The 12025-nt window shown below is 40.3% G+C and overlaps 1 protein-coding gene across 5 annotated transcripts in view; it reads right to left on the reverse strand.

Moving 5' to 3' along the window:
- LOC141131572 (uncharacterized) overlaps positions 1-12025 on the reverse strand; it is a 101643-nt gene that overhangs the window by 59161 nt on the left and 30457 nt on the right. For all 5 annotated transcript variants that reach the window (XM_073618994.1, XM_073618992.1, XM_073618993.1 and 2 more), the window contains 7 exons: positions 10990-11115; positions 7047-7172; positions 6855-6959; positions 6582-6770; positions 6227-6438; positions 3509-3737; positions 229-308 (listed from right to left, as the gene is read on the reverse strand). In XM_073618994.1, the coding sequence (XP_073475095.1) occupies positions 229-308; positions 3509-3737; positions 6227-6438; positions 6582-6770; positions 6855-6959; positions 7047-7172; positions 10990-11115 (1067 nt within the window). The remainder of the gene's footprint in view (positions 1-228; positions 309-3508; positions 3738-6226; positions 6439-6581; positions 6771-6854; positions 6960-7046; positions 7173-10989; positions 11116-12025) is intronic.

The raw sequence follows: 12025 nt of genomic DNA on the forward strand, positions 1-12025 counted from the left end.
GTTAATAATAGTTACTTCATTTGTTACCATGATCAGATCTGATTTTAAATAAATACTATCCAAAATGTGGAGGATTCAGAATTATTCTCTCACAACGGTTTAGACTATAAAGTGCAGAAAAAATAGCCCACATGTAGAACAATGGAGTACTGTTGATTTTTATGTAACGTTCAGTCACTAATAAAACCCAAATGCAGATCTACTTGTTTGTAATTATCTCTAACCAACCTGTTCACTGTCGCTTTAAGCTCTGACAACTCCTCTGTGTCAGCCTGAAGCATTTCACAATCTTGTAGTAACTCTGTGTTCTAGGCAGAAAACAGAATGAGAAATAAGATAGAAGTCATCATTCTGATTCAAAGTTTCCAGTACTGAATAAATATGGCAGGCAGGTGTTTTCAACCAAATTGCTCTTTAGGCATTACTTTCAAATGTGACATCCATAGAGCAACATAATATTGTATAATCAGATGTTCATTCAGTACAGTTGTACAATGTATGTAAAACAATGGAATGACTACTATATTTGGACACATTATATAATAGTATTAATTATCCTTACAGAGTCAACTGCAATTGTGCAATAACAACATCATTTTAGAGCCCGGACTTTTAGGTTGCTCTGGAAGTGATCAAAAGTAGACTACAGAGAGTACCAAGAAAGCTAGAACTGATCCTAAAGAGAATGCAGATGATAACTAGGACAGACTGGCTATACATGAATGGAAATTCGTCAGGTTCAGCAGGGACCTTGCAAATTTCGATCCATGTATGGGCTTCCTGGCTGTGCACAAGTTGATCTATTGATTGACTTGTGTACAACCAGCCTGTTGGGTTTCTCCTGAACAATTTGTGCCGCCTGTTATAGCCAGCAGCACAAATCATTGTGTTCTGCTGGCAGGGAATTCTCCCCGTGCTCCCCACTGGCATAACATAGAAGCACTGTGGAAGGGATTCATCAGTGTTGATCGGGCATATGAGCAATTTTCTTTCTTTCTTTCCACCTGTGGTGGAAAGAAAAGAAAATTGCATACTCTATTGCCTGCCATTAGCCTCGTACACATGATGAGAATATTGGACTAATGATCGTCTGTTTTTTTTTTTTTTTTACATGCTAGTCTCATATCAAAAACCAGTAGGTTACTAAAGTTATGAAAATTCTTGTATGACAGAATACAACTTCAGAAGTGCTGTAATCGGTTGTATTGTATTGTAATGTATTCTTTCATTTCTGAGCACGTGTCTTCTGATTTTGTTTGAATAAATACTGTACTGATTAAATGAAAATCGTTTAATCTAGTATCGTATGGGAACATTTTTCGTGTTTGTCCCTTTGAAAAATTTTGCATGAACTGTGGTCATAGACTCTCAAAAGCTGCGTACTAATGATCAGATTATTGGACAATTGGTTTGAAAGTAGTATTATTCATTCGATTGATGAATCAGTATGTGCTTATTTGCAAAATTCACATTTTTATTGAGCTTCCATTTTGTACCTGAAAAAAATGTTGCTTCTTATGACATCAAAATGCTAACATTTAATGAATAGGGCCAATGGGAGACATTTGGCTGAGAAAGATAAGAAAGGGGTGTAGCAGTAGAGAGCAGAGCATGTAAGAAAGACACACTAAAAGCCAAAATACTTGGGAATGGTTCCTGATAAAAGTAAAAATTTGAAATGTGGCTGACAAGTGGTAAAAAATACCTACATATTTGGCAAATGAAAATAATAGGTCAATGCCAGATTAAAACTGCCAATAGAAGGCCAGTATAGAATAAGCTAACTGTCTTTCATGATCACTGCCCATTTTTACTAAATTTTCAGCTGTACAACAACTTTTTTTTTTCTGATGCCTCAAACATTACCAATACACTAATGGGGCGTACACACGGTCGGACTTTTCAGCTACAAAAGTCCGACAGCCTGTCCGACAGACTTTCGACGGACTTTCGACGGACTTGCGGCGGACTTTCTAACGAACAGACTTGCCTACACACGATCACACAAAAGTCCGTCGAATTCTTACGTGATGACGTACACCGGACTAAAATAAGGAAGTTGATAGCCAGTAGCCAATAGCTGCCCTAGCGTGGGTTTTTGTCCGTCAGACTAGCATACAGACGAGCTGATTTTTCGACCGGACTCGAGTCCGTCGGAAAGATTTGAAGCATGTTTCAAATCTAAAGTCCGTCGGATTTGAGGCTGAAAAAGTCAGTTGAAAGTCCGGAGAAGCCCACACACGATCGGATTACCAGCCAGCTTTAGTCCGTCAGCGTCCGTTGGACTTTTGTAGACGAAAAGTCCGACCGTGTGTACGCGGCATAATAGTACTATCCAATGTATTTATTTACCGTGTTAAATGGAATTTATTTCTACAGAGCAATCATATTGCCAAATGCCTTGCCAGATTTAATTGTAGCACCCTTGTCCTAAAGAGGCTGCTAGTAAATTTAGTTCTGCTAGGTGGTAACTAGCCTGGCTAATTTGTGGTCTTGAACAACTGGGTTTTCTCCTAAGTTTGAGTTTAATTGTAGTGTCTTTCGTCTGTCAATAGGTGGCCTTGTTGCCTTTGGCATTAGGATGATAGATTGCTGTGAATTCAGATTATGAGTGAATATGTTATCTCAGCCAATCAGCAGGAGTTTTCTTTGGCCGCTGAGCATGCTGGGATAATCCATTTATTTGGAAGGAGTCAAGTGATCGGGGTTCTTTCCACCCGGGCTGCAGCCTGGGTGGGTGCATGTTGAGTAGCAGCATAGGTGTAAGCCTGAAGCCTGAGGCCTAACCACATGTAAAGAGGCTCAGCCCGAGGGGAGCCTGATCATTGCCTAGTAACCTGCACCCTGAGAAGGAATGTCAGCTCTCCCTGACTCTGGGGGTCATCATCAGGCCCTTAGAGGTCAGGGAGACCGCTACATAATGATAGCACTACATTAATAAAAGATAATGGTCCTAATAATTGAATTGCATTCTCTAAAACATATCATGCTTTAACTTGAAGTGGTTGTAAACCCCCTGACCTATTTTTACATATAGGTAAGCCTATAATAAGGCTTACCTATATGTACTGAAAATATCAACTTGCGCCGTTTAGGATATATATGCCTTGTAGTGCGCCGATGATGTCATCGGCACATGTGCAGTGAAGAAACGGCCCTCGTGCCATTCCTTCCCCAACATGTGCCATGACTGGCGGCTCTCGCGTGCATGTGCAGGAGTAATGTCACACGGCTCCAGCCAATCACAGAGCCTTAGTCCGTGGCCCCGGAAGGAAAAGATGGATGCTTCCACCAGCGGGGACATCGCGGACATCGCAGGCTTCGTTTTACAGGTAAGTGCCACATAATGGGCTAGTATGCAATGCATACTAGCCCATTACGCTTTTACTTTGCAGGGGAATAAAGAGGAAGTAAAACCCATCAGGGTTTACTTCCTCTTTAATTAAAAAAAAAAAAACAATTTTAGTAAGATTATATCATAATATACTTTCCCAGAACATTCCCACACCTTTTCTGCAGCTTTCTGACACTGAGATTTTTCTTGCTCCAGAAGCTCCTCTACATTCTTCAAATTTACTGATGTCTGTTGCCATCTTTCCTTCCAATATAGGGTGACCTGCTGTTGCTCCTGGATTTGGGACCCTAATTGTTCATGTGCTTGTTCCAGAGCTGCCTCCAGTTCACGACATTGAGTGTGCAGTTTGTCTCTTTCTTCCTGTAGGTGTTCTTGGGAAGCTCTAAAATGTACATATAATTGTTTAAAACAGAAGATCTGTGTTTTAAAATCCTTGGTCATGACTGATATCAGTGTAATAAAACCAAAATGTCATAAATGTTTCTAAAAGACATTAGCAGAGTTTCTAACTTGTCATGAAACACAAACACAATCATGGGCATGTGTTGGGGGTGTGCCAGGTGTGTCTAATCACTCTGTGCAGTGCTGCCTGGGCTTCCCCCGTGTTGCGCGCCCCCCGCTACCGTAGTGCTGCTGGCTTCCCTCCTTTCCCCCTGGCTGCTGCAGGGGATGTTTCAGGATTGAGAGTGGGGGAAGGGGATAATCAATATATCATTTACCAGCCCCTTCCTTTTCTAAATGAACACACTCACTCACTGTGTTCAATCATAACTAAAGCATAGTAAACTGTGTTTACTATGCTTCAGTTTGTGAATGAACAGGAAGCCGCTCAGCACAGAGCAATTCCCATTCATTCACTGTCCAGTGCAGCTGAGGCTGCAGAGAAAGTTATGTGTGTTTGAGTGTTACTGTTCCCAACTGTTGTAATGATATAGTGATAAAAGTATGGAGGTTGTTGCAGGTCTCAAATAAGGATACAAATAATAACTATGATTTACCTGTGTAGAAATAAGGTAACTAATACTGTATAGCAACAAATATGTTTTAAATGGTAATAAACTCAAACCCAAAAATGTAATATATTGCAGCTAACCAATCATTAGGTGTGGTGGCTGCATTGGTTTTCTTTTTTTAGGCTCTTTCCTCTGTTTTCATCTGGTGATCTGGCCAGTAATACACCTCCTGTATTAGAGCGTTGTCAGTCTAGGGGAGGGGAGTGTTAGATGTACTAGCAGATTTAGATACACTAAAAAATTGAAGCCAAACTCCATCTAATACTTTATAAGTATTTACAATAAACTGTGTTTTTTTTTTTTTTGGATAAAGGGTTTACATAAATAACTCAAACCTGACCATTGTAAGTGTTAAATGGTTTGTTTCATCCCTATAACTGATACATTCTGCTGGAGAGCACCTGCTTTTGAAAGACAACAGATTTACTGGCTGGATCATCAGATGAAAAGAGAAGAAAGGAAGCCAAAAAAAGAAAATGAATGCAGCCATCACATCTAAAAATTGGTAAGCTGCAATATAGATATATTTTTGGAGAAAGTCTTTTCTTGGTCATCCCATGTTGTATATCCTCATCTATAGACATGGGCTAATGGTAAATTTTGAATTGGGGATTCTCTTTGTGGTAAGAGCAATGATATTAAGTTTTATTGTCCTGAAAGACACAGGGATGATTATTTACTAAAGGCAAATCCACTCTGCACTATAAGTGCACTTGGAAGTGCAGTCGCTGTAAATCTGAGGGGGACATGCAAGGAAAATATAAGACAGCATTTTTGCTTGCACATGATTGGATGATAGATATCAGCAGAGCTTCCCCTCATTTCAGATCTTCCACTCAGATCTACAGTGACTGCACTTTCAAGTGCACTTGCAATGCACAGTGAATTTGCCTTAGTAAAGCTATCCCAAAGTATATAATCTGCTCGTGCCATAAATCAGTAGAATTTCATTTTTGGGAACATTTGATTCTTCACTCGTTGGTGGGATCATAGTCGAAGTTCATTTTGGTAACTCGAATAAACAAAATTCTAACTGTAAATGTCATTTTCGTTTGTGAAATGTTGTACATATTTTAATGAAAATTGTTTAATATGTCTGGGGTTCCATTCAAATAGCAGGCCTGGCCAAAATTGTAAGGGCTTTCAAATTAAATTAGTTGACCCATAATTTTCATACAAGCGTTCAAAGAAACATCCAGCCGTGTATGGCCAGCTTTATTTTGAGCAGCCTTCTAACGGTGATTTGAAAATCTTGTGCAGATGTCCCCATGATAGTTGACAATTTCAGGCATGCCAAACTAGAGGGAGTTTCTATGATTGATCCTAAAAAATCTTGCTATTGCATTTCATTTGTTTTACAAATGCTCCACCAATGAGCAGCTGGAGTCCATGATCAACCAAAGAGAATTCTGGGACAACAAGCGTAGCATGCTGCACCAGAGACCACCAACTAGTATAAATTGTAGGCCAGGTTAAATTAATAAGATTTTGGATTTGGTTCACATTGCTGCGACATGAAATCTGACTTGTGAGACCCCAAGTCACATGGCATGTCAAATTGAATGTTTCCCTACGAAAGCCATCTGAACCAATACTACACAAGTTGCTCCAAATTTAGAAAAGATTCCTGCATTACTTTGGTCCAACTTGGGTGCAATTTAGCCCTTGTACAGGCTCCCAAATAGCATCCAAGTTGGATCAAGTTAGAAAAGAAGTCGCAGGGCGAACCAAGCCTAACAATGAACTGTGAGCAGCTAAATGTGTCCATAGATATCACAGTAAAAAAAAAAAACTAAAAACATATACGAAAAAAAAAAAAATGTCCAAGATTGCAAACTAATGGGGCACAATGGTTTACCTGAGGTCCTGGACGCTTTGGCTATCTTCATCATTTTCCACAGCAGCCATTAGAAGCTGCTTCTCTTCTAGGAGTTGCTTGCGTTCAGATTCCAGTGCAGCAGAGAGATTGCTGGAAATTTTGTGCTCTGCCTGGATCTGGTGCAATTGCTCCAAAGTATTCTGCAGCATTTGTTGTGTTTGCCCCAATTCTTCTGTCAGTTTCTCATTGACCTGGCAAAACAGAGGACAACAATATAATATTTATTGATCAATTTATAGTAATGGTATGTTAAATATACTTTTTAATTTTTTTAACCTCTGGTAATGAGGAAAGAGTACTAAATATATATAGGAAAGTGTTGAAAAGGTCTTACTTGTTTCAGCATCACCAGTTCCTCCTTCATTTGCACCTTTTCTTGATCTTGTCGGTTAGCTTGGGCCTTTGCACCAACTAGTTCAATATGGAGATCACTGACCTGGTCATTAAAGCCTTCACGTCCTCTCTGAGACCTCTCTAGTTCTAGAGACAGCTCCTGTGTGCGTCGGTGGAGCTCAAGTTTCTCCTGTACGCATGGTAATTTAAATAAAACAGTAAATATGAAGGGAAAATAGGCAACGCTTCTATATCAAACTGTTACCATGCGTACCTGCATATATCTCTCTTTGTCAGACTGAGCAATTTTCAGCCTCAAGGTCAGATCTGAAACCTTTTCTTCTAACCTCAGTACTTTTGACGACAGAAGTTCTTTCTCCTGTTGAAAATAAGAGCTTCATCACACTGGAAAACACAGGTTGGGGCCACATGACAACATTTAATATTTTTCATCCAGTATCCATACCAGATTAATGTTGTTGAAGTTCAGTTGAAGGTCAGAAAGCTCTTCCTGTAGGTTCTGATGTGTCCTAAGTGTGTCAGTCGCCCTCTGGTTTGCTTCATTTGTGTGGCTGAGAGCCAAATGACTCCCCTTTAAACAGTAATATTGGGATTGAACAATTAAACCTTTGACAACACAGGTGGATTTTTCTGAACACCATGCAGTCACTTAGAGATCACCAGGTTGTTTCATATTGTTTTGGTCATTGTTGTCTAGCACAAGGTGTTCCCAGATAGCAAGGATAACTTGCCACAAATCTGTGGTAGTGTTGAATTGTAAGTCTGTTAACTTGCCACACATTTTCACTGGCAAGTTGTACACTTGCAGAGCACTTGAAGCACAAGTTCTAGTTGACACTTTTCTAGTATCTAGCAAGAGCAAAGTTGCAGTGGTGAGTCTACAGCAAGAGCTCTGCAAGTCACAGTGACCCCTGTGGTGCGATGACTATTGCACAACATAACTGAACCCGTAACTTGTAGCAGACTTGCAGAATGCTTGCAAAGAAAGTTGATCTGAAGTCATGCAATGCGGACTTGCTGCAATTGTGCAACAGACTTGTGAAGCCTGGTAAGTCTAGCAACAGCTTAGCATGTAATTTTCAAACTTGTAGAACAATTGCTTGCTATCTGGGTTTTTATTTATTTTTTTTTTCTTATACCTAGTGGCTAAAAATAAAAAATGCATATCTGTAAAAAACAGTATGTATGAACAAATATAGGGATATTATCACTAAACAATGACATGTATTAACTAGAAAAGGTATATTCCAAATGCCAGGATCCTGGCCCTGTTAAATTTTGCTCCAGGAGGGATTATTTTTTGGGAGGCATTTTTCCTGGTGCAGGAGAGGTGAGTTTGCAATCAGGAGGTTAAGTTTACATCTGAAAGGTTTAGTGATAGTGGCACACTACTACCTGGGTTAATAGGAGGGTTAGTGTAAGGAGGGCATAAGGCATTGCATAGCTTTAAACATTAGAAGCTCTGCACCAAAAAGCTTCAGTGACAAGCTCACAGCACTAAAAGCTAAGGTAAGAAATAAGCAATGGTTATTTTCAAAAACATCAGATAGAATTACCAACACTCTATTGTTAACTAAGGTGAAATAGAGATGTATGCCAACACACTAATGCCCTGTACACACGGTCGGATATTGATCGGACATTCCGACAACAAAATCCATGAATTTTTTCCGATGGATGTTGGCCCAAACTTGTCTTGCATACACACGGTCACACAAAGTTGTCGGAAAATCTGATTGTTCTGAACGTGGTGACGTAAAACACGTACGTCGGGACTATAAACGGGGCAGTAGCCAATAGCTTTCATCTCTTAATTTATTCTGAGCATGCGTGGCACTTTGTTCGTCGGATTTGTCTACACACGATCGGAATTTCCGACAACGGATTTTGTTGTCGGAAAATTTTATAGCAAGCTCTCAAACTTTCTGTGTTGGAAATTCCGATGGAAAATGTGTGATGGAGCCTACACACGATCGGAATTTCCGACAACAAGGTCCTATCACACATTTTCCATCGGAAAATCCTATCGTGTGTACGGGGCATTAGACATATTGGAAACATTGTAATAACAAAATTCAAATTTGTTAAAGGGGGCTTTCTGCTTTACAGAAATACTTGTAAAACAGGCTGAATATGATAGAGAGCATTACGGCAGTAGTGGTGAGCACAGAAATGCACATTGGTACATTGGTAGCAAGCGCAGAGGCAATCATCAGAAGTGAGGGCATGCGGAAAAAGTAGTGAAGTTAGAAAGGAGATATGGGGGTGGAGATGGGGATCCAGTGGCAAGACTGGGGGTAGGGAGGTGTTATGAGTTTATGGGGCAAGAAATTAGAAGGCTATGTCTCATTGCAGCTCAAACGCACCTGCTGTCTGGACTGCCCTGGGTGTGCTTTCTGTTGGGTTTGGCTGTTTTGCAAGGAACTGGTCAACATTTAAATGTCAATGATACCTCCATGTGTGATAGTGTCTTTGGGATAAGCAAAAATGGGGCCGATACCTGGTGCATGGTAGTGTCACAAAGTTAATACTACACTACCTTCAGAGCAGACCTGGCTTTACTTACAGTGATGCTAACCTCCACTAATCCCAACAACAATCAGCTACCAACACTGGAAGACCCATGTCACTATTGACCTATTTTTAAGTTATACACGCCACAAAACTGATCAAAATATTAGGGTCCCCTTCACAGTATGGTATTTTGCACATAGGCAGCCAGTTCATCAAGAACTGGCTGCCAATGTAGGGCCAATGTAAGAAAAAACAGACCTGCACCTTTTTTAACAACAATGCATGACGTGTGCTCTGCAGTGCAGGTTTATTTTCACCTATTGTGCTTGTGTATTCTGTTGCCATTCTAAATAAACAGCACACCCCATGGATTACCATATGTGGCCATGACTTGAGGTGATGTGATGTAAAACATACATTACCACAATGCATAGCTATAAAGTGGGGATACTTTTAGATAACCTAATTCTAAGGAATCTTCCTCCACATGCTAACTAAACTCCTTTGCAGTTACTTTCTGTCAGCAGACAATGCATCCAGGAGCCTTCACCATATCGAATGGTGCTCAGTCACAGAAGCCTTTCTGCAGACTTACAGGTAGATAGCTCTTGAATTCAAGTCTATGGAGAACCCAGTACCCTAGCACTCCACACCTCCTTGCCACCCAGCACCCCTTTCACCCCTGTCTTTAAACCTCCCTGACACTGAAACCCAACACCCCATACTCTACACTTTTCTGCCACCCAGCAACTCAGCCCTACCACTGCAAACTCCATCAGTGCTCCTTCTGTCCCAGCAACCCACCCCTCTCCTCTGCAGGGACATGCAGAGAGGAGCAGTAAAAGATAGAGTCTGAAGTTTCTAGCTCCTGCTTAGAATTTGGCTCCACCTACTTCCTCCTCCATCTGGTGACATCACCTCCTACCCAGTGCAGGCTGTTAATGCAGATCACCCCCCAGAGACTTGAAAGCTTTGCTATGACGTCTTAAGACCTGGGCGAGGACCCTCAAAATTGGGTGAGTTTCCTGGGTGATTTGACAGCTTTGCATTTGGCATCTATGGTCAGGCAGCCAGTCCTCTGGTCTCTGAGGGCACTAAACACAGTGTGTGTTCCCAAGGGAAGGGAGGTGCACACTTCCAGACTAAAGGGCAAAGGTAAGCCAAACACTGAGCCCGCCCACCACCTCCATTAGGAGGCTTGAATGAAGGGGAAGATTTGGATGCCGCACACCGGATGTAGTCAAAAAACTTCACTTTATTGAAAAAATGGGATCATCAAAATAACAAGACTGTCATGCAGAAAGTACAGATAAGCTAACCACCTCCATTAAAACAGAACCCTTTCAGGCCTGGCAGCCATATTTAAAAAGTCCAACATTTATATTTATTCTTTATTTCGATTCCTTATTTCAAGGCAAGCATTTTATTTGAAATACAACATCACCATTTATCACTTCTAAACTATTTAACCTTCTATATTATTATTTTGAATACTCAATTACTATATTAGAATGGACTCCTTTTTTTTTCCTGTATTCCTCTTTTACAATAAGTATAGGAAGTAGTCCTAAATCCGAGCACTCTCGTTCCTTCCCAACAACATCCAGTAAAGGGACTATCAAAAGGGTGCATTAAATGAATTGCAGCAATCTTTCAGTTACCATTCCAATTAAAAGATTCTAATCTGTGATGGATATGTTTACTTCTCTATGCCAATATAAACTAAAAAACTCAATATGCACCCTTCTGCAGTTGATGTATGTTGTTTGTGTCTTCGATACACAGTGTTGTTAAAATCTGGGGTCTACCTAAACTTTAAATAGGAAACTTAAGTAAGTATGTCAAAAATAACATTCATTAGCATATCTGTTTACCTCTCTGAGTTTTCTGAGCTCTTCCACAGCTTGGTTCTTCTCTGCCTCAAGGATTTTGACTCGATTTCGAAAGTAGATTAAATTTTCCCTTGCTGTCTTCAATTCCCGATTTACCTCTTCATTTCCCTACACAGATTAGGTTTAAAGTTATTCCTTAATTGTACGTAGACTAAATCTCAATGACCTGATCTGTGTATTTCATTGTGAATACATCTCAATACAAATAATAATATTAAAATCATGAGCAGTGTAGGTCATCTGATGATATCCTTCAAGGTACTGAAAACTGTGAGGTGCTGAATAATGCTGCTGTTTAGAATAAACTAGCAATGTGCACAATGCAAAACAAATGTCTTTGTATTAATATGTCAAGAATTAATTTGATGCAGGAAAAAAAATATTTTTATTTTACTCTCCAATGTCCATTGAGGGACATGGCATTGTATATCCATAACTTGCGGGTATAATGCCATATACAGGAGAACTAGTTACATGAGGACAAGCTCCCTTTAGTGGCCATACCCTTGTACCTGCTGATACAGCCTAGTTTAGCTTTAATCAGAACTTCACTTAAAAGTTCCCCCTCCTCTACCACTACTGAGGGTGGTGCCTTTTTCTGACAGTTCCCACTTCTGTTTTTCTCACCTAGTCCCCCCCCCCCACCCCCGCAACCTCCTGGGACCTGTCACATATCCCATGAGACTGCAGGACTATTCTGTGCAGTGCTTCTGGTGTAGCTGGCTCCCCACTATGAAACAGTCAGAAGTCCTAGCTAGTAGCTTCCCACAGTCAAGATGGCGGTGTTGGGAACCCAAAGACCAGCAAACAACTGGTCTGGATCCCTGGACTGGTAAGTGTCTGTTTATTAAAAGTCAGCAGCCACAGTATTTGTAGCTGCTGTCTTTTCATTTAAAACAATGACTGTAGATTTTCTTTAATATCCTAAGAAAGTAGGATGTTTCTCTCCATATTGCTGATCTTTTGAACAGAATTTATTTATTCAAGTTGCTGCTTGTAATTTTATGCCAGATAATTG

This window comes from Aquarana catesbeiana, linkage group LG03, assembly GCF_042186555.1.
Source record: "Aquarana catesbeiana isolate 2022-GZ linkage group LG03, ASM4218655v1, whole genome shotgun sequence".
NCBI classification, from domain to species: Eukaryota; Metazoa; Chordata; class Amphibia; order Anura; family Ranidae; genus Aquarana; species Aquarana catesbeiana.